This window comes from Cynocephalus volans, chromosome 2 (assembly GCF_027409185.1).
Source record: "Cynocephalus volans isolate mCynVol1 chromosome 2, mCynVol1.pri, whole genome shotgun sequence".
NCBI lineage: Eukaryota > Metazoa > Chordata > Mammalia > Dermoptera > Cynocephalidae > Cynocephalus > Cynocephalus volans.
Window position 1 is genome coordinate 149,005,062 of NC_084461.1, and position 23,393 is coordinate 149,028,454.

The 23,393-nt window shown below is 40.0% G+C and overlaps 1 protein-coding gene across 3 annotated transcripts in view; it reads left to right on the plus strand.

Moving 5' to 3' along the window:
* Positions 1-23,393, plus strand: part of TENM2 (teneurin transmembrane protein 2) — an 890,342-nt gene that overhangs the window by 606,807 nt on the left and 260,142 nt on the right. For all 3 annotated transcript variants that reach the window (XM_063084119.1, XM_063084126.1, XM_063084134.1), the window contains one exon: positions 7,107-7,341. In XM_063084119.1, the coding sequence (XP_062940189.1) occupies positions 7,107-7,341 (235 nt within the window). The remainder of the gene's footprint in view (positions 1-7,106; positions 7,342-23,393) is intronic.

Below are 23,393 nucleotides of genomic sequence, written 5' to 3' on the forward strand. Positions count from 1 at the left end.
GTGTGCAAAGCAAGTGACCAGAAGGGGCATAGATATATGACAGTAAAATACAAAATTTAAGGGAGGAGACTTGTATTACTTAAGTTCCCTGCACTTTGGTTTCCTCATCTTTCAAATCGAGAATAATACAAGGTTATTGTAAGTTTTAGATAAGTTAAAGTATGTAGAGTGCTTATTACCCAGCTGGTGCTTATTAAAAAGAAACTTGTTTTTACATGATCTAAGATGTTCCTCCAAGCCCTAGTCTTTCATGACTGTAAGTAGAGCAGAGAGAATTTCCATTTCCAAACCTGCAAATGATCGCTCCTGTAATTCCCATGCCTATGCCATGTGTCGTTGATCTGTGTGTCATTGCAAATGCACTTCAATGGTTTTTTCTCTGAGGTCATATATTTTATGTAAGCAAGAGAAATATAAGTCATTCCTTACAAGTGAGAACAGCCCTTTACTTCTCTGGTCCTCTATTCAGGCTGAGTGTGTCCCTTACATCAAGGACAGCCCCCTGACATAGGACTGTGCAACCCAAGCTGAGAAGCACAGGCATGAGCTAGAGCCGAATGCCAGGAGGTGAGAAAGAGGTTGTAACTTGGCTTGCTCTTTCATTCTCCCTTCCTTTTTCTCCTCCACTCTGAAATCTGGGGTAAGGCTGCAGCCATGGCTTGCAACAGTAGTGGCCAGATTTAAGAAATATTGCACACAGGACAACTACCCTGTGAAGCCAGCAATACCATACATGGGTCAGTCACAAAAAAATTAAAGTTCATTCCTTAGGGGACAAATTATTTGGTAGATTTTAAAGCAGGGACGGAGGGAGCAAGCTCGATGTCCAAAGTGCCCAATACCTAGACACAAATAAGGAAATCTCTTTCTAAACACAGGAGGAGGCTGGATTTGGATCCCCTTCCTCCATCCCTCCAACCCCATGCAGTTGGCAAAGTACCTCCGGTCAGAGCAGAAGGACAAGCTAGGATGGAGCACGCCCTTGATTCTGCCTCTGACAAACCTAGTTGCTGCTCATCCTTCATGCCACTGCTTATGGGAGCCAGGCATGCAGCACGGAGGACAAGGTTGGGGGTGCAGGGGGGCTTTGGGGAAGGCACAGAAAAGAGATTGCACTGAAGTTTGGCTGTTCTAACCTATTTCTCCTAATTCAAGGAGCATCATGAGGCGGTACAGAGCTTTGAGGTGGGTGATTCCCTCCAATTTCTCACAAGAATCGATTCTGCCATTTAAGCAAATGTGCAAAGGAATGAGTCAAGCCAGTTTTCCTCTGTATTTGCTAGACATATATCAGCCAGGACAGGGATCCCGTTCCTTCCCTGTGTGAGTGTATGCTGGCCTCTTTCCTCACATATGGCTGAAGGGGAAGAGACCCTGGGATCAAATACCAGCTCTACCGCTTACTAAGCTGTGTGAACCTTGGCACATTACTTAATCTCTCTGAACCTCACTTGCTGGATCTGTAAAATAAAGATAAGTGACCTACCCCATAGGAATGAGTGGGAATACATTGAGATCGTTGATGTACAACAGTAGCACAGCACCAGCCACACAGGGAGAACTTAACTGCTAGCAGCGTGGTCAGAATTAGTTTTTGTTGTCATTAACATCAGTTGTTTTGCTTATGGAAATGAACAGTTCTAAATTCCTAGTTTCATTTTTGTGAGTTCTTAGAGAGATGCTCTTAAGATTGCCTGTATATTAATCGCACTTAGTCATTCTGCCCTTCTGCAGGGCGAATTTGCAGATGGAGGTGGATGACTTTTTGCCTCTGTATGTTCATTTGATACCTCCTTCCAAAAGCTGCCATATCAAAGGGCTAGAAAAACTGGGTCCCACAGTATGCCAGGAGTACTCATCATTTGCCTCAGAGCCATAGTTGCTGTGGCTGCTATTACTGTTATCAGCATTTTAAATTACAACCTATGTGAGAAGCAAAATTACTATACCCATTTTGCAGGTGAAGAAACAGACTCAGAAAGAATACACACACACACACACACACACACACACACACACACACACGTACATATATATATATGTAGCTTTCCAGCAACCACACATCTGGTAAGTGGCCAAGCAAGGGTTCAAAGCCAACCGCCTGCCTGGCCATCTGCAATAGTTCTAACCAGAGGCTGTTATTCTTGAAAATCCTCACCCTCAATTCTCTCTGGCTCCCATTCAAATTCAAATTTGAACAGGGTGTCCTGGTGCCAGTTTTTATCAACCAGAGACTCCAGTGTCTCTGCCAACACCATCCCCACTTCTAGCATCTTCAAATTGCTATCAAGATGTAACTTGCTCCAAAGAGGGGGGTCAGTAGAAGAAGGCAGAGAGTTTGTGGTTATTTTATCATCTCAGGATTTAAGGGGGCTGAAATTTCTAAAAACCAACAATTGTCATGCTGTCTCTAGGAATGAGTGATTTATTAGCAGTTAGGCAGGCACGAGCTTTTATTTTATCTTTCATACATTTTATCATCATTTTTTAATCACCCAGAAAAATTGGTGTAGGCTATAGAGCAAGACAAGGCTTTCTTAGTTTTTCCCTGCCATTCCTACCCCTACCCTTGGCAAGATTAGACCCAACCTAAATGCCTCCCCCAGCTGTTTATTTAGACAAAGTGCAGCAAAAATAGCCAATTATTAACAATTCACTCCTTTAGCTCCTCCCAAAACTTCTTCTTTTGTAGGTTATTTTAAATGTGGGCACTCGTTGTTTCCACATGCTGTTTGAGTAACTCCAAGGTCGTCAACACAAGAGTTGATAGTCCAAGGTTTTGCCGTTCCCACATCTGACTGTGTTGGAATTGGTATTGCTATTCAACAAAGAAGCCCTGCTTTATTTTTCTTAAGTTTCCGCTTTCAAACAGTAGGCATTTAGGGAGAACAGAATGTGTAAATAGCATCTGTGTCAAAATCCACTGGCAACAACTGTCCCACAGAAAATCTAAAAACACAGAAGCATAGAGCAAAGACCATTCTGCAATAGGACAAGCAATAGCGCTTATTCAAGCACTTAATTCTTAAAATACAGGAAGTGTCTTCTCTATAAATTCACTTATCTTTTTTCGGAGCCTTACCTAAACTTTCTTTAGCTTTTGGTAAAGAACCAATAAAAAAGTCACTTCTTCCTAGGACTAAAAGCCACATAGTACCTAAAAATAAGTTTCCAGGTTCTTGATTCAAGGTAAATCAAGTGCAATATAATAGGTCAGCACCAGGATTTTAATGACAATTGCCTTTTGCCTACTAGTAGCACATTTGTTAGGTTGATACTATGTAAGCACTTATGTCACATAGTTATTTGTGGTTAAATTGCATTATTATGTGAGTTTATGTTTATGTAATAGAAGAGCCATTAATAATATGCACATTAATTAAACCCAATAGATGTGTGGAACTTAGCGTAGACACTAGGGTCTCTTCGTCAAGCTGAGTTATTCACTTCTGTTTTGCCATATATTGAAGACATCAGTTGCTTCGGAGAAGGCCTTTTCGTTTATTTTGGCTTCATGAAACACAGTAAGGCATGTTGTCAGCCACTGTATGCATTTTTGAAATGGAACACCTTCCCACCCAGCAAGTGTGTTGGATGACTGTAATGAAAACTGAGAAATGCCTAAAGGGCTTAAGATCATTAGCTGTAGCAGAGGTGCTATCATTTTTGAGGTACATTACCTACACTGAATACCAGGGTACCCTGGGTTCAACGGGGAGTCAAAAACATGATAACATAAGGAGTCAGTTACATAAATTCATACATCCAGCTAGGTTAAGAACAGGATTGATAGGATTGATGGCAAACCCGATAAACCACCCAAGAGCATTCGGCTCTATCCAATTGTCGTGAGGGGATACAGACTCAATATCTTGGTTTTAGTTTTGTTTTCAAAAGAAGTCAGAAGTCTGGAACACTATCCAAAATCTTGACTTTGGATTTTGATAATATTCAGCTTGAGGGCTGCCAGTCTGTGACTTCTGCCCTAGATAGATGAAGTCTGGATTTACTTCCCCTGCTCAAACAGGGGCTCCTGGAGAGCTACTATTTTGTCTTCCTCATCCTTTTATCCCTGAAAGAACTGAACGATGTTCTATACACATGGTTTGGGGAACTTGCCAGACATCAGGTAGCATGTTTAGCAGTTTACATTCATCCTTCCTCTCTAACTTTCACAGCAACCCTAGCAGGTAGTTACTGCTGTTTTCACCATTTGGCGGATGAGTGGGCTGAGAATTAAAGAGATGAGGTAGCATGCCCCGGTTCACACGACTAGAAAGTCACAGGCTCAAACCTCAAACCCGGTGCTTTAAATTTTTGTTTCCTAACCTCTAGCTAAATGTTCCTCCTAGATGTTCCCATACTACTCTGTATAATACCTCAATGGGAGCATTTACCACTGTGCATTGTAATTGTCTTTTCCTTCTATCTCCTTTAAAACTAGGACTGTTGGATAGATACATGAGCAAATATAATCAATGTTGCAGTGGAAGTATGCAACAGTAACAAGAACGTCTTCCAACACTGAGAATGCTTTATAGTTTTTGTTTTTGTTGCTATCAATCATTTGATTTATTTGTAGTGAAATGGTGTGTTGTTTTTATAGTAGGGCAAGGTGAGTGGAGAATTAAGTATTCTTTCATCATTCTTTTACTCTTCTTTCACCATTTCCCCCAGGAAGCTCTAGGCTTTCTCTTTAGGAGAAATGGAAAGAGAACTTGACCTCTGTTCCAATTAACTAGAAACTCACCATTCATTTCATTTGGAACATACTACATAGCAGCCAAGTCTGTGTTTCCATTCCCCCTGGGCACCAGACCAGGATATTGTCAGCACACAGGCAACCACAGGAATTCTGCCCACACATAACACAGATGGACAAGGAAGGGCCACACAAGTTGGAGTAGGCAAGAAAATTAGCTCAGGGTGAATAGACAGGAAGCAGAAGCCTCTGGTATCTCATTTAGTGAATTAAATCCCTCACAAGCCTTCTTTGTACTTTGGAGAGTGTGTGGTCTGGAGAACTGAGGGTAGAGGGCAGGAGCAGAGAGAGATGGAAAGTTAGGGCTTGGGGCTGCGGTGGGTGGGTTCTCACTTGGACAATGACTCACTTTGTCTTCCCAAGGCAAGTCTCCTAATTACCTAACCAATGGGGAACAATGACCCCACTTGGATGGGAGTTGAGAGAGGGGAAGGAAAGGTAAGAGAATTCATTAACCATGTGTGAGGGGCTTGGACAGCATCTCTGAAAGATCATCATTGCATCATTTCACCCCCCTTTTCCACCACTTTCTGCTAATATGAGATAGAAAAATGCTAAACAACTATATGATAACACATTACTGGACAGACAACAATGCCAGAAAATATAATAGCCTTCTACAGCTATGAAACTCCCCAAAGATATATTAAAAATGTCACTGATGCATAATGTAAACTATGAATTACAGTTTCATTTGGAGGACAAAATTTAAAATCTATACAGCTGTACAGTGGTATTTCCCACTGGGTTTTAGTTTTAGTTGTCTATTTCTGAGTTTAAAAAAAATCCTGCAAGTAATTTCAGCACAAAGATGCAAACTTCAAGGAACCAGTTTCCTCCATATTTTTCCTTCTTGTTTTTGTTGGTCATGATGTCCAAACCTAGTATCTTCTTGACATGTTGTCTTTCCCTTAGAATGTTTCTGCAGGCTTCCTGGGAACCCTAGAATGTAGATTACACCTTTTGGAGATGTAGCCTGGCCACATAAGGAGAGAAGTAGTTGAAATTTGTGTCAAATTGCTTGTTTAAATGACTTCAGCCAACCTCTTAAAGCCAGGACAGCAGGGGCTGAGGATTTTAAAAGTTGGCAGGGGCCAAAATGACAAACCTCAGCAGTCACCTGGTGAGCTGCCAACTCTGACTGGAGGCTTCAAAAAATAAACTTTCTCCAAGGACACAAATGGAGAGTCATGTTTCAGCATCCATTAAAACAAAATTATAGGCTTACATCGCATAGTCAACTACTTTCATTTTCATTATGCTCAAAAGACTTCATTTTGTAGATTGAGAATCGGTGGCTAGAAAAACCTTGTGTGGAGTTGTCACATATAGTGATATTTACAAGGGGATATTTACAAAGGGAGAGTTCTTCCTCATTCATTTTTCCTGAAAGGATAGAGGATTGTGTTATTAAAAAATACAATGTGATTTGGACTAAGGGTCATGGTTTGAAAATATCTGCCTTGACCTTCTCCAGAGACGGAGCCCTCAGTGTTCATCTCTCACAGGACAGATGTTATCGGCCTGATGATCTGAGCAGACTCACAGGTGTCTGTTGTTGACTCTCATTTTAACAAAAGAAAGTGTGTATATTTATATATATACACACACACACATATGTATACAAACATGTGTGTGTATATACACACACATATTTTATTTTGAGTTTTCACCATTTTTAAAAACCAGGAACTTTTATCTAAAAGTGCAGATCTTCAGCTTTTCTAGAAAAGCTGGCAGATGTAGCTGCCTTGAGCCCTCCCTCATTCCCACACAGCAACGCTAGCCTGGAGCTGAGTGAGGGCTGCTCCCCCATCTCTACCGTTCAACTCAGTCCACAACCATCTTACTTCACTTTCCTGCCCGGCCCCTACAGGAATTTATATTTGCTACTCCTTGACTTAGAGAGCACCATATTCTTGCTTATTACCTTTAGAAAGATTAAATCTTTTTTAAAGAACGTGTGCTGTATATTTGTTCACCAGGAAATGGAGTAGGGACTTGTTACAACAGTGATCAGCCTTGAATGTCACGTTACTTTCATTGCTCTATTAACATGTGTCAGACAGTTCCACTGGTCGGCCCTCATCAACCTGCTTTTGCGAACCTAGTTTCTTACTATTCTTCATTTGATGCATATAGATAAATGCAAATTAAAGCATATCATTTACTGGTAACTAACTCTGGGATGATTTCTGCTGTCTAAGCTGTCTCTCTAGTTTGTGGCTTTCAGCAATCGTCACCGTAGAGACTTTCGTGGCAAACTCTCCTCCGAAGGGTTGCAGAATGCTTGAGACTGGAATCTCCAGACACTGATGGCTGTTTCTCCTTTCTCTCCTTTCAGGCCCTCCAAACCACCACAGCCAGTCAACGCTGAGGCCCCCTCTGCCACCCCCTCATAACCACACACTGTCCCACCACCACTCATCTGCCAACTCGCTCAACAGGAACTCGCTGACCAATCGGCGGAGTCAGATCCACGCCCCAGCTCCTGCCCCCAATGACCTGGCCACCACGCCAGAGTCTGTTCAGCTTCAGGACAGTTGGGTGCTAAACAGCAACGTGCCACTGGAGACCCGGTAAGTCGCTATCCCCAATTCCTACACAGTCACACTCTGCCCACCACCCTCCCCTTGAGTCACCCACACAGAGCCACGGGATGTCTCAGAGTTGTAGTGGGAGAGACATTCTTGGCGTAAATACTGAAACAAGTAGGTTGATAGGTATTTCTTTGTTCACATGTGTCCTCTTTTAATGCTTGTTTACTCTCTTAGACAGCTCTTGTGTACCGAACTAATAGAATTAGCATAACATATTTTTACTCAAAGACTCATGGGAAACATGCTTATAAGGGTATATTGACTGAAAGCTGCTAATAAATTATGCATTTGGTCTTTCTTGAAGTAATAAAGGAAGACTCCTTTGAAATTAAGTGTTTGGGGAGACCTTGAGAAACAATCCCTGATTCCAGACTGACAGAAGTATAATTTTAATTTATATTTCATCCAACATGCAGTCTCACCTTAATCCCTCCTGTACATACTAACAGCTTGATGCCTGTGGGGCAAACAATAATGTATAAAAACAAACAAGAGAAAAGGGGTAGTGCTTATATTGGGAAGAAGAGTTTGAAAATGATCTGCAGGACTGGCTTTGTTTTGTTTTGCCTTTGCTTCTGTCCTTTTTTTGCCTTTTCTTCTGATCTTCTAAAACCATGCGTGCCTTAATGACCTGTAGAAAGACCCATTGGTCATAGGGTGGCAGGTTGTGATGTAATTGACAGTAAAGGCTGGGAGAGAGTTGGCCAGATATTGAAACAGCCTTGTTGCTCCATCCCCAGACACTTTCACGGTTTGTATGCTTCAATTGCTATGGTTTCCTTGTCCTCTGGAACCATGAAGACTAAACAGAGGGAGGGGATAATTCATATTGACCCATCAGAAAGTTCTCAAATAGTTTCTAACCTTTAATAACTTAGGTTTGAGGAAAGATAGAAATAATCTGTAATCTTTCTGGTAATGGCCAGTGAATTTTCTGCACACAGCTGGAAGCAATTTTGAAAGCCATAGCATTTGGAGTTATCTGTAATATTTTTTTTGTTTTTTTTAATAAGATCTCGAGCATTAATATATTGTACACCCTTGTCACTGTAATCACTCTAAATTTTAATTAATTTTATTTCTGACAATTACAGGGTATTTTTAACCATGCCTACAACTTACTTTCTAGAGTTTAAAATCAGTAAAGTCAATAAAACTATATGTATACACAAAGGTATTTCAAAAAGTTCATGGAAAAAAAATTGTATTATCTTTTAATTCTATTTTTCCATAAACTTTTTGACATACTTGTCTTTTATAAAGTAGATCTATTTTATAAAGTAGATCTGTTTAAAAATCTGCACTGACATATTAATCCACTAACAAACAGCTTTTCTAGACGCTGCCTGGTCAGCTTCTGACTCAAGATAATGTCATAGTTGCTGGTGGTCTTAAAGTCTGGATAAGATTTTCTGGTTTTTTCCTCCCTATATTTATGAATCGCCATAGAGTTTCTTGGGTACTAGTCAGCCTATTTTAACATTAACAGACTGTTATTTGTAAACTAGTTTCTGGCTAGAAAGGCTACCTAGAATGAGCCAGATCAAAAATAAGGAGGAGGAAAGAAGAGGACCATCCTGCCTATTAACAATCAGTTTAACTGTGCACTTTGTACGTGCCAGATATTAACTGTCCACGCGTCATCTCATTCGAGCCTGAAAGCAATTCGGTCAGGTAGGAAGGGACTATTATTGTTGCCATTTCAAAGATGCAGAATCTAGGTGTAGAGGGACAAAGTAAACTGCAAGCAGTCTGGGGTTTCGGGGAGAGAGTAAGCTATGAGCCGCATTGGGTGGAACACTGGCGGTTCTTACACACAAAATAAGGTGATTAAATGTCTGTTAAGTGAACAACCACAGACCTACATTTGTTGCCCTAATTGTTACATTTACAGGGCTGGATCCATCAGACTGTTTTTTGCAAGGAGTCTCCCCTCGGTGATAAGAACACATACAACACATAAAACATATCTCTCAGTTCCCGATTTAATTAATTGGTTTTCCAGGAGATTTATTTTGAACACCATTTGTAAAAACGCATCCTGTTGACAAACACCTGGTAGAGAGGACCAGCAAAACAAGGCAGATCACTTTCCTGCTTTTCTGAAGTAAACTCTCTCAGAATTTACTTTCTGATCTGTAGAATCCCTCTGCAGATCATTTGAATATCTGGCATTTTCTCAAAGATTAGGACTTCTCAATGATGCTTTCGGAAGAGGCAAGGTAAACGTGATATTTGGTGAGTAGACAGGATTGCCAAAACCTTGAAGTTTATCAGAAGGAAAAAACAAATGAGAATAATACCTGGATATTTTTGATCAGTACATTCAAGAGCCAAGAATTAGAGAATGTAAGTCTCCTGGGATGGGGCTATTACCAGAAATCAAGCAAATGTACACAAGTCGGCAAATATTTAATGTGCAACTAATCTCACATATAAAAACTTTAGCAGTAGTCCATAGAATTGTTGAAATTTATTATTCTCTTTTAAATATTTTTAATTCCGCCTCTTACTGGTGAGTATTAACTGAGCCCCTTGTGCATGCCAAGTGCTATATTAAATACTGGGGAGATAATGATTAAAACATCTATCTTCCCTTTGAAGCTCATACAGTATAAAGGGGATTGTAGGCACGTAAACAAAAAGATAATGCAGTAAATACAGCAATGGAAGTGTGAAAGTCACAGTGATTGTACACTGGAAGAAGTGATTAGCTCTCCCAAAAAGGTTGAGGAAAGTTTCACAGCTGAAGGGCTGCTTGAGCTGGGTTTTGAGGAATGAGCAGGAGTTCACCTAGCAGATAAGTAGAGAAAAGTCAAAGATAAGCACGTTGTTTGTTTCCATTCCCCACCAGTTTTTCATATAGTTGTGGCAACTGAGAACTGAACAAATTCACTCATTCAAATGCTAAAAAATATTATAAGCTTTGGGCCGGCCCCATGGCTCACTCGGGAGAATGCAGTGCTAGTAGTGCTGAGGCCGTGGGTTCGGATCCTATACAGGGATGGCTGGTGTGCTCACTGGCTGAGTGTGGTGTGGACGACACTGAGCCAAGGGTTGAGATCCCCTTACTGGTCAAAATATATGTATATATATTATGAGCTTAATAGTGTCATTTTGTCACCCACAAGAGAGATCGTAGATATAGGGTTCTTCTTTTTAGGGGCATAATGCCATACTGTGATTCCCATTCCAATCTTTCATATCAGATAAGAATTGGTTAATCACATCCAGGAAAAGAACCATTAAAGGCAAGACATTCTGAAGGTTGACCATGATGTAGCCACCAATTTTGAAAATACAGTGGAAATTTACAAACAGCTTCATCATCCCTTAATGGTGGTAGCTTCACCGTCACATTAATGCAGACTTCTGGGTGTGATGGAAGAAGTTTGTAATTCTGGGAGGTAATGAGCAGACGTTCTGCCACCCCCGGAAACTCTAAGCCAAGTCTAATGTATTTCTTTAGACTAGTGGGGAATGGGCCCTTGCCTCTATGCATTGCTCTTTTGATGTCCCCCTCAGTCTTAATGAGGCATTTTAGATCTTCTCTGAACTATGCTTTTTCCATTTTTTTTCTATGACAAGTAGAATTGGCAGTGCTGATTAAAGAGGAATAGCCAGAAAATAGGACTGTACAAATTTGGAATTTAACTTAAGATAAAAAAAAAAAAAAAAAAAACATATAAGGGAAGTTCTGTATCGAAGTTAATCCTGTAATAGAAAAATGCATATACATTTCTCCACCAAGAGCAGTCAGTTGATGTATAAACCATAACGTAATCCAAAACAAACAAACGTAAGGCAAAGGAACTAATTGCAAGCAGTCCGCACTGTCTTTTCTAAAGTAGCCTGTAACAAAATCACTCTGCCCACCCTCTTCCTCCAAGCCTATTCACTAAAGGTCTTAGAACAAAGTCCACTAGCAAATTTTGGTGTATATCACCTATCTACTCCTTCCTCTGCTGAGAGCAACAAGGTCAGAAATCTTCCTGGTTGGCTACTTCTCTGGGAGTTTGTGAAGTCAGCTTCTCTTGTCTAAAATGGTAGAAAGTAGCTCAGTGATAGAACCTAACTTTCCTGCCTTTGTTTTTTCTGAAGCAAATTTGTCTCTCTGAATCTATCCGGGCAGCAGGTCACCAAAGAGAATTCCTGAGCAGGACAAAACTTTCCTTTGAGTTTACTTCTGCCCTGAAATACTGGAAGCCCTAATTTTAATCACCAAGATCCTTAAGCTGAAAACAAGTTCGCAAGGTGCTTTAAAAATGATCATCCATTATTTATTCTGGAAATAATCCATGAGAACCTGCCACGTGCCAGGCACTGATGACTCAGAAAAGAAGAAAAACAAAATTCTTGCCCTTATAGAGATTCTAGGCTGGATGTAGACAGACATGAACAAAAGAGTATACAAATGCCCTACCATGACAAATGTAGAAAATGTCAGGAGAGGTATAAAGAAGCCAGACCCATGAGAAATTGACTTTGAAGCTGATCCTTAAAGATGAGCAGGTGTTAATCAGACTTAAAGAGTGTTCTAGGTGACAAAAACAATGACCCACTGTGGGGAGAAACACTAAAGTGCCAGGAAGAGAAACTAGAAAGGTAGGCAAAGGCGGGATGGTACAAAGATTTGGGCTGTATTAAAGATTTTGGACTCTACCCCAAGAACAATTAGAAGTCACTGAAGCCTTTTAAGCACGAGAGTAAAATAAGATATGGTTTGGTTTGGTTTTGTTTTTGATGAAACTGTAGCCGCCATATGGTAAATGGATTGGGGGGACAGGGTTTGGAAGGAGGAGCAAGAGTAAGGGTGCAGTTTGGAGAACATTGTCATAGTTCAGATGAAAAGTGGTATGGCTTTGATTAGGGCAGTGGTGCTGAATAGTCATAGATGTGAGGTATATTTTGAAGGCAGAATCAGTAGAAATCAATGACTGCTGGGATGCAGAGATGACAATTAGGATTCCTTATGAATTTTTTGATGGAACGGTCTGGGTGAACAGTGATGTAATTTACTGAAGAAGAAACAGGTTTTGTGGCAGAAAACAAAAGTTCAGTTTTGGACATCTTAAAGCTATGATGTAAGAAGATATTAAGCGTAGTTATTGGCCAGATTTATTTTAATTCTAAAATAATTTATATAACACAAAAAATCATCCATTTACAAATAATTGCATATTTAGTGTATCCCAAGCTCTCAGAAATTGATTTTCATCTTGAAAAAATATTTCTCCAGAAATTTTAAAAATTTATACCACATGACTATGTAGGTCTATAGGGACAACTTTCATTTAGCAAATACTCTTTGCTTGGCACTTAGCTTTACATATATGATCCCATTTAATCCCTTAAACCCATCTGTTATGTATAAATTACTATCCCTACTTAAAATAAAGGAAAACTAAGGCTCAGGGAGATTAAGTTACTTATACATCACCTAATTAGTAAGTGACAAAGATAGGATTTAAACCTGGGTCTACCCGACTCCAAATCTCATGCTCTTAACCACCGCATGATAGTACCTTTGGGTCTAGGAGAAAGAAAAAAAAAAAAAACTACGCTTATCCTGATGACAAACAACGAATTAATTTGCCTAGGCCAGGGAAATGGTGAAGTCAATACATTATAAGTGACATATGGAGAGAAATGATCTATGGGATGAACTCCAGCCTATTACTGGACATAGATTAGTCACTGTCAAAATTATAAGCCAGAGAGATGTAAGGGACCCTTCTCTGCAGCTCCGCAGGATTAGTGGCAACCCAGGATGGTAAATCTGACGCCTTGCTGCTCCGTAGCAGCACAGGATATGTGTGAGCTGATTTACAGGGAGAGGCTTAATGCCCTGCATATTGTAAAATGTGAGCGCAAATCAACACTGAAGAAATGAGAAGCATGGCTACTTTTTTTTAACCTCTGTGATTTGTAGGATTTTTTTCTTCCAAACAGGGCTTTACCAGATTGAGAGGAAAAAACAAAACAGCTACAGGTACCGTGGCTGACCATTTGGTCATCCTTTAAATATTGTTGTTGCTCCTGTTAGCAAAAAGCTGCAGCAAGGGCTCTGATAGAGTATTGAGCATGCCGGCCAGTTAGCTCAGGCAACTATAGCATGTTGTTATAACACCAAGGTCAAAGGTTCAGATCCCTTTAGCAGCCAGCCACCCAAAAGAAAAAAGGTACTGAGCATGTTGGGCTTGATGAGAGACATCTAAGGAATCTAATTTTGGTATCAGAATTTCAGAAAACACAGTTTTTGTCTCCAGGACAAAGTAATCTTAGTCTAATCTGGATGCTTTATTGGTAGTGCATATTTGGGAATCGAGATGCAGGACCTTTAGTAAATAAGGTTTTTACAGAGAAGCAACGAGATCATTGAAACATCTTCACCATGCTGAGTCCAAAGACTGCTCTAAACTTGTTCTCAGATTGATTTTTCTACCTACAGATTTTGTGACAGAATCACTGACAAGCTTGATCTTGAGAATATTAAACCAGAGTAACCTGTTTGCTTTTTTTTTTAATGTTTTCAAGTGAGGTTTAAAACTAGAATTCATAGTGAGTGAACCAAATGCATTGAAGCACTTTTAAAATCAATAAGCAGCTTGATTTCTCCGTATTACAAAACATTATGCCCCCTCTAAATTCTCATCAGAGGCTACATGGAAATTAATGAGACCTTTAGGTTAGCCTTTCAAGCTCAGCCTTATTTTATAGCTTTACCTTGCCTTTTTGACACCGTGATCCCACCTGGCCACCAGCAGCATTTCACGTTGCAGTGCACTTTAATTTTGCAGTTTTCTTAGTCTTCCTTGGAAACTGGCAGCTTATTAATCTCAATAACTGAGCTGCTCAATAGGCAAGCTCACCAATGAGAAACCAGGCTGTGTCTTTTTTATTTTTATTTTTCCTTGGCAGATGGAAACAAGGGGGTTGGTTGTTGGATGGAGAAAAAGGGGGGAGGGGAGTAGAGAAAAAGCCGTTTAGGAGGAGCACTCATACCCCACATCACTTTCTGACAATTGGCAGAAAAATAAAGAGAGCCTAGTCTGATCCACTGCTCTGCAATTTATGGCTGTGGTGTTAAACACACTCAAGCCCATTAATAAGAAAATAAATAAAGTGTTGTGGCGCGTGTGCAAATTACAAGGTACATTAAGAAAGAAGCAAGCATTACATCTTATTCGAGACCACCCCAGCCTACTCTTGGCATGGTATGAGAACTTGCAAGCATCCTTGAAGGAGGAGGCATCCAAGGAGAAGCTGTCCTTTTTAAATTTGTCCCCTTCTGTAAAATTAAAAACCTGTTATGTTTATTAAAGCTTTGGGGACATGAACTTCTTACTCACAGGGTACCACAGCGAAGCCTCTAGGTAGAAAGAACTGTTTAAAAAATTCATCTCTCAGCAGCCTGTACCTTGGGGACCCAATTATGGACTGAGGCCACCTCGTGGTCATACATTGTAAGAGCAAGACTCTGCCCCGAGTCTGTGTAAATGTGCAAGACTTTGGGTTAAGTTCACAGTTGAAAAAAGCCAAATGTTTCCATCTTGTCTGCGTGCTTTCACCCATTCAGCTAATATCTACTGTCGTTCCCTTGGGGCATTTCCTGAAGTCTTCCCAGAAGATATTTGATGTGGCTCAGACAGGGAGAAACTTGATGAAGCTCAAGTCCTTTCCTAATTCTAGCCCCCCAATGATCCTTTTCTTTTCACAGAAGCCAGAGAAGGCAGTAGTGTTTCTCCCAGGCAGGAGAAGTGGGCTCTGCAACATTTTTTAAGGTTCCTTTGATTTATCAGCTTTGTGTGCTTTTGTGAGTTGGGATCATGTGTCCCCAGAATTGCAATCTGTCACAATGTACTCAGCCATTTTGCTCAGTGGGAGCTGCATCTTTTAGATTATGTGGGAGTATTCAAGAAACTTTTCTCAGATAGATTTCTTGCGCCTAAAACCCACCAACTGGGGGCTATTTTGCAAGTCTTGTTTGCAAATTTTCATTTTTAGAGGTCATAATAGTGCTAAACACAAAGGGTCACTCTCAAAATCATGTTTTTAAACATCCCTTAAAGAATCATTTTTTGCTCAGAATAACCGTTTAGGAGTCAGCAAATACCCCCAATTTCTGTCATTCGTGCTTTAACTTTGTGTGCCTTATACTTCAAAAGAGAATAAACAACAGTTCTTTTCTATTTAAGTTGGATTGAAATCATTTTTCAATTTGTTAGAGCTTCAGTTGGGTGCAAGCATTCATGAGTCCATTTCTCAACAATTAGTTCTCCTGTAAAGATGCTGCACACTGATCATCTGATGTTTAAAATCTTATGTTTAATAGTTATTTGAACAAATGAGTTTAAAATTCTGCACTGAGGGGAAGGTGAAAAATTTTGCTTTTCTTGGATTGGTACGTGCTAAGAAAAAAATTTTAAATGGGAAGCTTAATCTTCCTATCAACCTTAATTTCCTATCTTAATTTCCTACCTTAATTTCCTATCAACTCAGATCCTCTCTACTATACTTGGGAACATGTGATGACAAGGCAGAGGGAGATATTAGGCCCATTTAAGCATTTGGTGGGACCCTAAGAAAATCTGCTGTGACCCTGATCCCACCCTCACCAGTACAGTGAAGTGAGTGAGTAAATTGAGAAGCTGTCTGAGACTGGGACAGGGCTATTTACATGTGTTCTTGTACCAGTTTTGGGCTCTTCTTTATTGGTATGTCCTACAGTGATATACTGAAGTCAGAAGATTGCAAAGATCATCTTTTCCAGCTTCTAAAACTCAAAATCCATATGAGAAGGAGAAATTTTGGCCCTATTGAAAACCTCTTCCCTTCCTGGAAATCACTGAACACTCTTTATGGTTTTTAGACATAATCGTATATGAAATGCCTACTTTGTGCCAAGTACTCTACTAGGTACTTTCCACCATGTTATCTGAATTGAAGCCCTGTGGGATAGATGTTATTGTCCCAGCAATCAGGAAAATGACAGTTGGGAAGATATAGAGTCTGGGACACAGACAAGATTCTGGAAGAAATGGATTCAAGTACTGAAACTCAGGCATTAGAAGTCTGCTTCTCAGCCTTGCTTTTCTGTTTTCCAACACTGTTCTTATGCAGGCCTCCTTTTGTGAGATCCTTATAGGAACGACAGGCTACTTTTCAAAGCTTAGAAACCTAACAGAAGGAGAAGCTCTTGTCCCTGATAGTTCAATAACACTCCTTTGATTGAGTCTCACGGAACCCAACTAAGATCACGTGCCCACGACTGACCCAATCCCGAGGCCTAGAGAACAGACCACATTGATTGGCTAGGCTGGATCGCGTGCCCACACAGAGCCTAATTAGTGGTGAGGAAGGGGTGTGGCCATAGTCAGACATTGTGCTATTAGGAGACCATAAAGTGGAGGCCTGGCAGGCAAAATCACAGACCAACCCAGGTCAAATTCAATGCCAGTTTTGCCACAACCCAGCTGTCTTCTCTTATTGCCTGATTATAATGATTTTTTTCCCTCTGGGCAGACACAGTCCTGGCCAGGGTGTGGGGTGGGGGAATTTCAGGGCATCGAGGGATCTCACTTGCCTGGGCACAGAAGAGGGTTTACAGTGGATTCCCACCTTGTGATTCATCACCTTCTCTGGTTCACTTCTCAAACATCCCACGACTTTACCTTTGAGCTCACTGTGGCCACTTAATGCATTTTAACTTTTATTAGTCCCCTGATGTCTCTTTTGAGATATCATCTTCTTTCCTGAGAAAGTGCTTGGATTCCACATTTTCTAATTAAAACATGCTCATTTATTGTCTTACTAACCAGTGCTCTTTACGAGGGCTCATGATGAGAAAGTTAACTCAAAACATCTCGATACATTTCCCATCCTCTAGAAATAGCTGAAGAAGCCGTTTTACCTTTATAAAGCTGAATTACTTTGAAGAATTTTTGGTTTTGCTTTTGAATAAAATCATGAATGGGAAACATTTTAACTCCATGCTTCAAGCTCCTAATATTCTCAGCCATGCATTTTATCCTCCCTGTTGTAAAACTCTCAGGTGGGACATTTTGCAGGGATCAGTCAGCTCCATAATGAATATAGGCAATGTCAAAATAGTTCTGTGTTTAATCAAATAAAAACTTTTGTCCTAAAATGCAACATGTCCTGATGTTAATGACAATGCCCATTGCTGTTTATGCTCCTGTGAGTTAATTTGATATTACTAGGGGTAGTAAGGCTCTGTAGTAGAGGAAAAGGTAGCACAAACTTAAACCCACCTCAGATTTCAGTATAATGGTGTGTGCTGGCTTTGGGGTAGGTTTGGGAGCAAGGAAGGAGGAACATATTCAGTATGTGTCTGGGCATACTTTATTTTCTGAGTTTTCACCATTGTTTGCCTTGTCTTTGGAAATATGAAAGCAGTCTTAAGATGGGGACCTCCTCGTGTCCTGCCTGTGACGTGCACCTTCAAATTCAAAATGCCATTCAGTTTGTGGAAAAGGGAGACATGTAGCATTCTTCACAGAACTAAAGCCAAAAGGCTGTTTGTGTCAGTGAGAGAGAGAGAGAGAGAGGAAGGGAGGGAAGGAGAGAAAAAGAGAGAGAGAGCAAAAGAGAAAAGGTCTTATGATGAAGATATGGAAATAAGTAGATGCCCTCTTCTCGGAGGGTGGCCCTTGATTCTGACTCCCACGTCAGTAGACAGAGCAGGAGAAGGAAGGATTCAAGGTCAACAGGATTTGAGTTGGCTAAAACTGAACCCTAATCATGTAAGAGAAGGGGGCAGCACTTGGCAGCAGAGAGGCAGAGTTTTCAAACCAGAACCCATGTCAAGATCACCTACTTTACGGATGAAGAGAGTGAGGCCCAGAAGTTCCCTGCCTCCTCAAGGCCTCCTGCTCTGAATGTCTGGGTGGGGCCAGCTCAGGCTTTCCCCAGCGCCCTTCACTGTTTCCTGCGTGATTAGGGCACTTAGGTGCCTATTTATCCACACAATCTTCATCTCCATTTTCTTCTGCAAAAGCAAGGTCAAGAAGTTAAGACAAAGAATTAGAGCATACATTGCAACAGATTTGGTCTTTTGGGTTATTTCATTACAAAATGTATACATTCTCTTGGTAAAAACATCCAACAATTAGAAAGATATAAAGTATTCCGGGCTTCTCAATTTCTATTTTAAAGAAAATTTTGCTTGGAGGTTTTATTATTTTAGGCTTCCAAAAATGTTTGTGAATGTCTGAGCATATATATTTCAAATGTAATATAAATGGAATCATATACATACCATTTAGCAACTTCCTTTTTAAACTTAATAAGATATTGCAGAAATCTTTTCAGGTAATTTCATGTAGACCTGCCTCATTCATTTTTAAAGTTTGTGTAATATTCCATAATGCTGTAATTTTCTTAACCAGTCTCTTCTTGATGGACATTTAGATTGCTTTTAGATTTTTGCTATTACAAAGAAAACTAATGAAGAGTTTTCTGTAAATGAATATATGTATATATATATCTTCCTTTGCATACTTATGTGATTAGATTCAAGTTAAATTCCTGGAAGTGAAATTGCTAGATCAAAGGGTATGTATAATTTGCATTTTGAATTTTGATAGATTGTGCCACATTGTGTCTATCTCAATTCAAATTGTTATGATCTCTCTTTATTCCTCTGTCTTTCGTGGCCTGACTTTCTTTTATGGGTTTAAAATAAGAGCCCCAGAGTTTTTGATGCTGGATTTTAGATACTGATGTGAGAAAATTTTCTTTTTCAAGGAGTAATATTCTAAATAATACAGTACTCAAATACCCTAGAAATGCAGATGCTCTGAGAAAGAGGCATAGCTGTGGGGAAAATCTGACTCACTCCCCTTGGTTCCAGCTGTAGGCTCCTTTCTCTTTATTCCCAAACTACGCTGAAGTGCAGCCGACATGATTCAAAACACCTAACCTTTGCTGCCTTCCGCCTTCCCATTTATAATTTGGCAATGTTTAAATTTGCCTCTTCTCCCTGTCTACGTTGCCTCTATCTCCCTAACGGGGATATTATAAGAAAGTCTAAGACAACTTAGTTGAGTTCCTGAATCCCCAAGAGAAATGCCTAGTGCAGCAGTATGATTGTTCTAACGATTACGGGAGAGCGTTATGATCAAGAGCTGGAAAATCCGGCGCAGGAGACAGCCTCTTTTGTGAAGAAAGTATGTGAGGGTTCTGTCAATAAGGCCCTCGGGCCAAACTTTTATATAGTTACTTTATCTGAAACTCTGATTTTATGCTAAATAAGGATTTTTGTATTTCCCACCTCCCACTGGCAATTCCATTACGGCTGTGTTTGTAGGACTTCAGCTTAATTCAGCCAACATTTATGGAGGCCCTGTAAGTGATGAGCCCTATGCAAGGCACTGAGGGTAAAGGGTGAAAAAGACTTGGCCCTTGTCCTCTGGGAATTACAGTCTAGTGGGAGAAAGGCAGTGAAGCAGATCATTCATGTTAATATAGAATGCTGTGAGATGGCCTTACATTCAGGGACTGTATAAGAATGTGGAAGCCAGGCTGGAGGGAACCGTGTCTGAGCCCCATCATGATGGAACAGTGAGAGTTACCCCATCAAAAGGGCATTCCAGGTAGAGGGAAAAAAAATAAGAAAAAGCCAGAAAGGCAAGGGTGTGCACATTCTGGATCAACTGGACTGGGAGTCAAGAGAATGCTGGAAAGGTCTTGTGGCCCATGTCGGGGACCCCTGGTCAAGCACCCTGTGGCTTATTCTGTGTGGGATGAGGAGGCTGCTAGGGGATTTATGCAAAGGCATGTTATGGTCAGGTTTGCCATGAGGAGAAGGAAATACTTTGGTTGACACACTTGAAAAGGAGAAGCTAAAAGTACACTGCAGTTAACCAAAGGATTTCATATTTGGGTGAGGAAGGAGGGAGAGAAGGAAGGAAGAAAGGAAGGAGATAGAAAGAAGAGAAGAAGGGAAAAGGGAAGTAAAAGGAAAGATATACATATTTAAAGTAGGCAGTGTATGGATTCATTATGATTATCTCCATGACAGTAATAGCCAGCATTTACTGAGAGTCTGTTTGGTGTCAAGTATGTGCTAAGCCCTTCATTTAATCCGCATACTATTTCTAAGAAATACTTTCAGTCACTTTCACTATTTCCATATGAGAAAATTAAGATTCAGCAATATCAAGTCATGTACCGAAGACTGCACAGGTTACAGGTAGGACAACCAGGCTCTGAACCCCACATGCTGCCAACAGTTTATCCATTAACCACCACCCTATCCAGCCTCCCAGAATCAGCAGGTGCTGTCCTGGTCTGACCCTGACCCTGAGCTGCCTCCTCTCCCACACTCCTCCCTTCCCTATCCCCTCTCTTCCCCTCTTCCTCATTCCCTCTACAGAAATACAGACATTGCTTTGTCTTTCACATAACCACTTAACCTCTTGTCAAGCAAAACCTAAGAGCCAGAAAGGACCCCAGTTCAAGTGGAAGCCTTTGAGATGTCTGCAAAGGCAGCCTCTCCCCCCACCCAGACTTGCCTTTAGGTTTTGTTTAATTCTGCCACTTGCGAAGAAAATGCCTGAAGGCGGGCACCTGCCTTTTAGTCTAACATCCCACCTCCCTGTCAGGCAGTTTTCAATTTACCATGCCTCAGCATGTCCAACTGCATCTTCGTCAAGACTTCCAAGATGGCAGTGACAAGCTTTTTGGGTACTTAAGGCAAACATGCATGACAGTTTTCCTTGACACTTGCATTTTTAAAAAGCCTCGCCCGGGGCTCTAGGAAACCCAGCATTTAAGAAACCAGGAACCTTTCAAAGAAGCCAAGCTTTCACATTCTGCTTCCCTGGGACATGTTTTGTGATGGGGATGCTGCAGGATCTGCTTGAGAGTATATTAAGTGCCATGGCAATATTTATGTGCTGGTGCTAAATGATGGTTGCCTTTTTTAATGGCATTTTTTGATGACTGAAATGTATGGATCTGTTCCGTGCATTGTCAGTGGGTATGTGGCTGGCCTACAAACACACTTAAATGGCACACTTCTGCAAAACATTAATTTCTGAGTGTCCAACAGATATATGTAGGCAGGCAGACATGTCACAGGGGCTGCTCTAAAGCTTAATTAATATCCCTGAAGAGCTCTTATATCATTTGATGAAGAGCACTAAATAAGAAGAAAATACTGTACCTATGGACATTACACATATAAAGAAATGTGGGTAAATATGCTGATAGGTATTCTTATATTTGCTGTGCCTCAAAGGGTCTGATGTAAATTCAAATGGGAAAATAAATTGCGTTAAGGATAATCATCCTTTATTTGAGGGTTAAAAAAAGAAAAAAGCAACAGTACTCCAAACTTAAAAACAAGAAATCTCCACATACTATGATGTGATAGAAGCAAATCTATAAGACACAAAAATGAGTAGCAGTTTTCTTTTGTTTCCTTTTACCTCTGCCAGTCCCTATATCTAGGACTGCTTCACTGACTTAAGAATTGTTGGTAGCTATGCAAGAATTCAGATAAATCAATTGTCTTTCTCTTTTCAGGCCTTGAAAAAATCCCATAAAATACTTAATCTGTCACCTTTAATTTTTATACCATAGATATGCCTTCCTTCTTTCTTTCTTTCTTTCCTTCCTTCCTTCCTTTCTTCCTTCATTCACCCAGCAAATTGGTCTTGAGCACCTGCAAAAATCTGCAAATAACCATTGGATTTTTTGGTTGGTTGGTTGGTTGGTTTTTCATTTCTTTCTGGGCCTTAGTGTACTAATTTAGAAATAGAGATGAATTAGAACTTCATTTCTCAAATGAAGAATACCATGAAATATCAATTTTAAGACTGGGAAGAGGGTTAGATATAAAACAAGCAAGTGGAGTGATAAATACCACTGAGTACTAGGCTATTTAGTATATTTAAATATTAAAGGTTTGTGATGATCTGTAGTAAATCTCCTTAATTCTGTTTACTTCAAGTATTTCCCAAATAGCATGGAACCCTTTCTTTACCTAAAGCTAGTAATATACAAATACCCTTGGTGATCCAAAGAACACACTTTTAGATGTTCTATTTCAGATCTTCTCTGATCTCATGACAGAAATAGGAAACCCAGAATTTCTTCAAACCCTTACTAGGAAGGATTTTGTGATTTTACTTTCTAAAATAAAACATAATTTCTCTCTCAGCCTAAACTTCTTAAATTTATTCAAACCCATACTCATTTATCAGGTTCAGTAATATTTGAGAGTTTGGTGAATGAGTACTGTTTATAATACAGTGTTCAGAATATGTGCTAACAATAAAATTATTTTTATAAAAATGTTATAGATAGCTTTCCTAGAATATAACCCCTACTAGGCTCTCACTAAAACCTCTTTCCTGAAATGACAGCCTGCTGATTTGAGTGTGCTAACACATTTTGTAAGGAATGAAGTGTTTTTACTCTTTCTGCTACTGCTGCTACCTGGCTCTTTGGTGATGCTTCTTGATTTTTTAATTGATTACATTTTCAAAAACAAGCTCAGGACATGGGTAGAATGCAACAGGACTGGCAAAATGTTTAGTGCTAACCAGAATTTGTCCCTGCTAAGGAGTTCAGTGCTGAACATCATTTTCTACATTTAGAAAATAGCTAGTTTCCTCAAAAAAGTAAAACATAGAATATGATACAACAATTCAACTCATAGGTAGATCCCCAAAAGAAGTGAAAACCGGTACTAAAACAAATACTTGTGCACAAATATTCATAGCAGCACTATTCACAATAGTCAAAAGATGGAAACAACCCAAATGTCCATCAGCGGATGAATGAATAAACAAAAACATGGAACATATATGCAATGGAATAGTATTCAGCGATGAAAAGGAATGAAGTATTGATACATGCTACAATGGGGATGAACTTCAAAATATTATACTAAGTGAAAGCAAAAGATCACATATTGTATGAGTTCATTTATATGAAAGATGTAGAATTGGAAAATCCATAGAGACAGTAACCAGATTAGTGAATGCCAATTGCTGGGG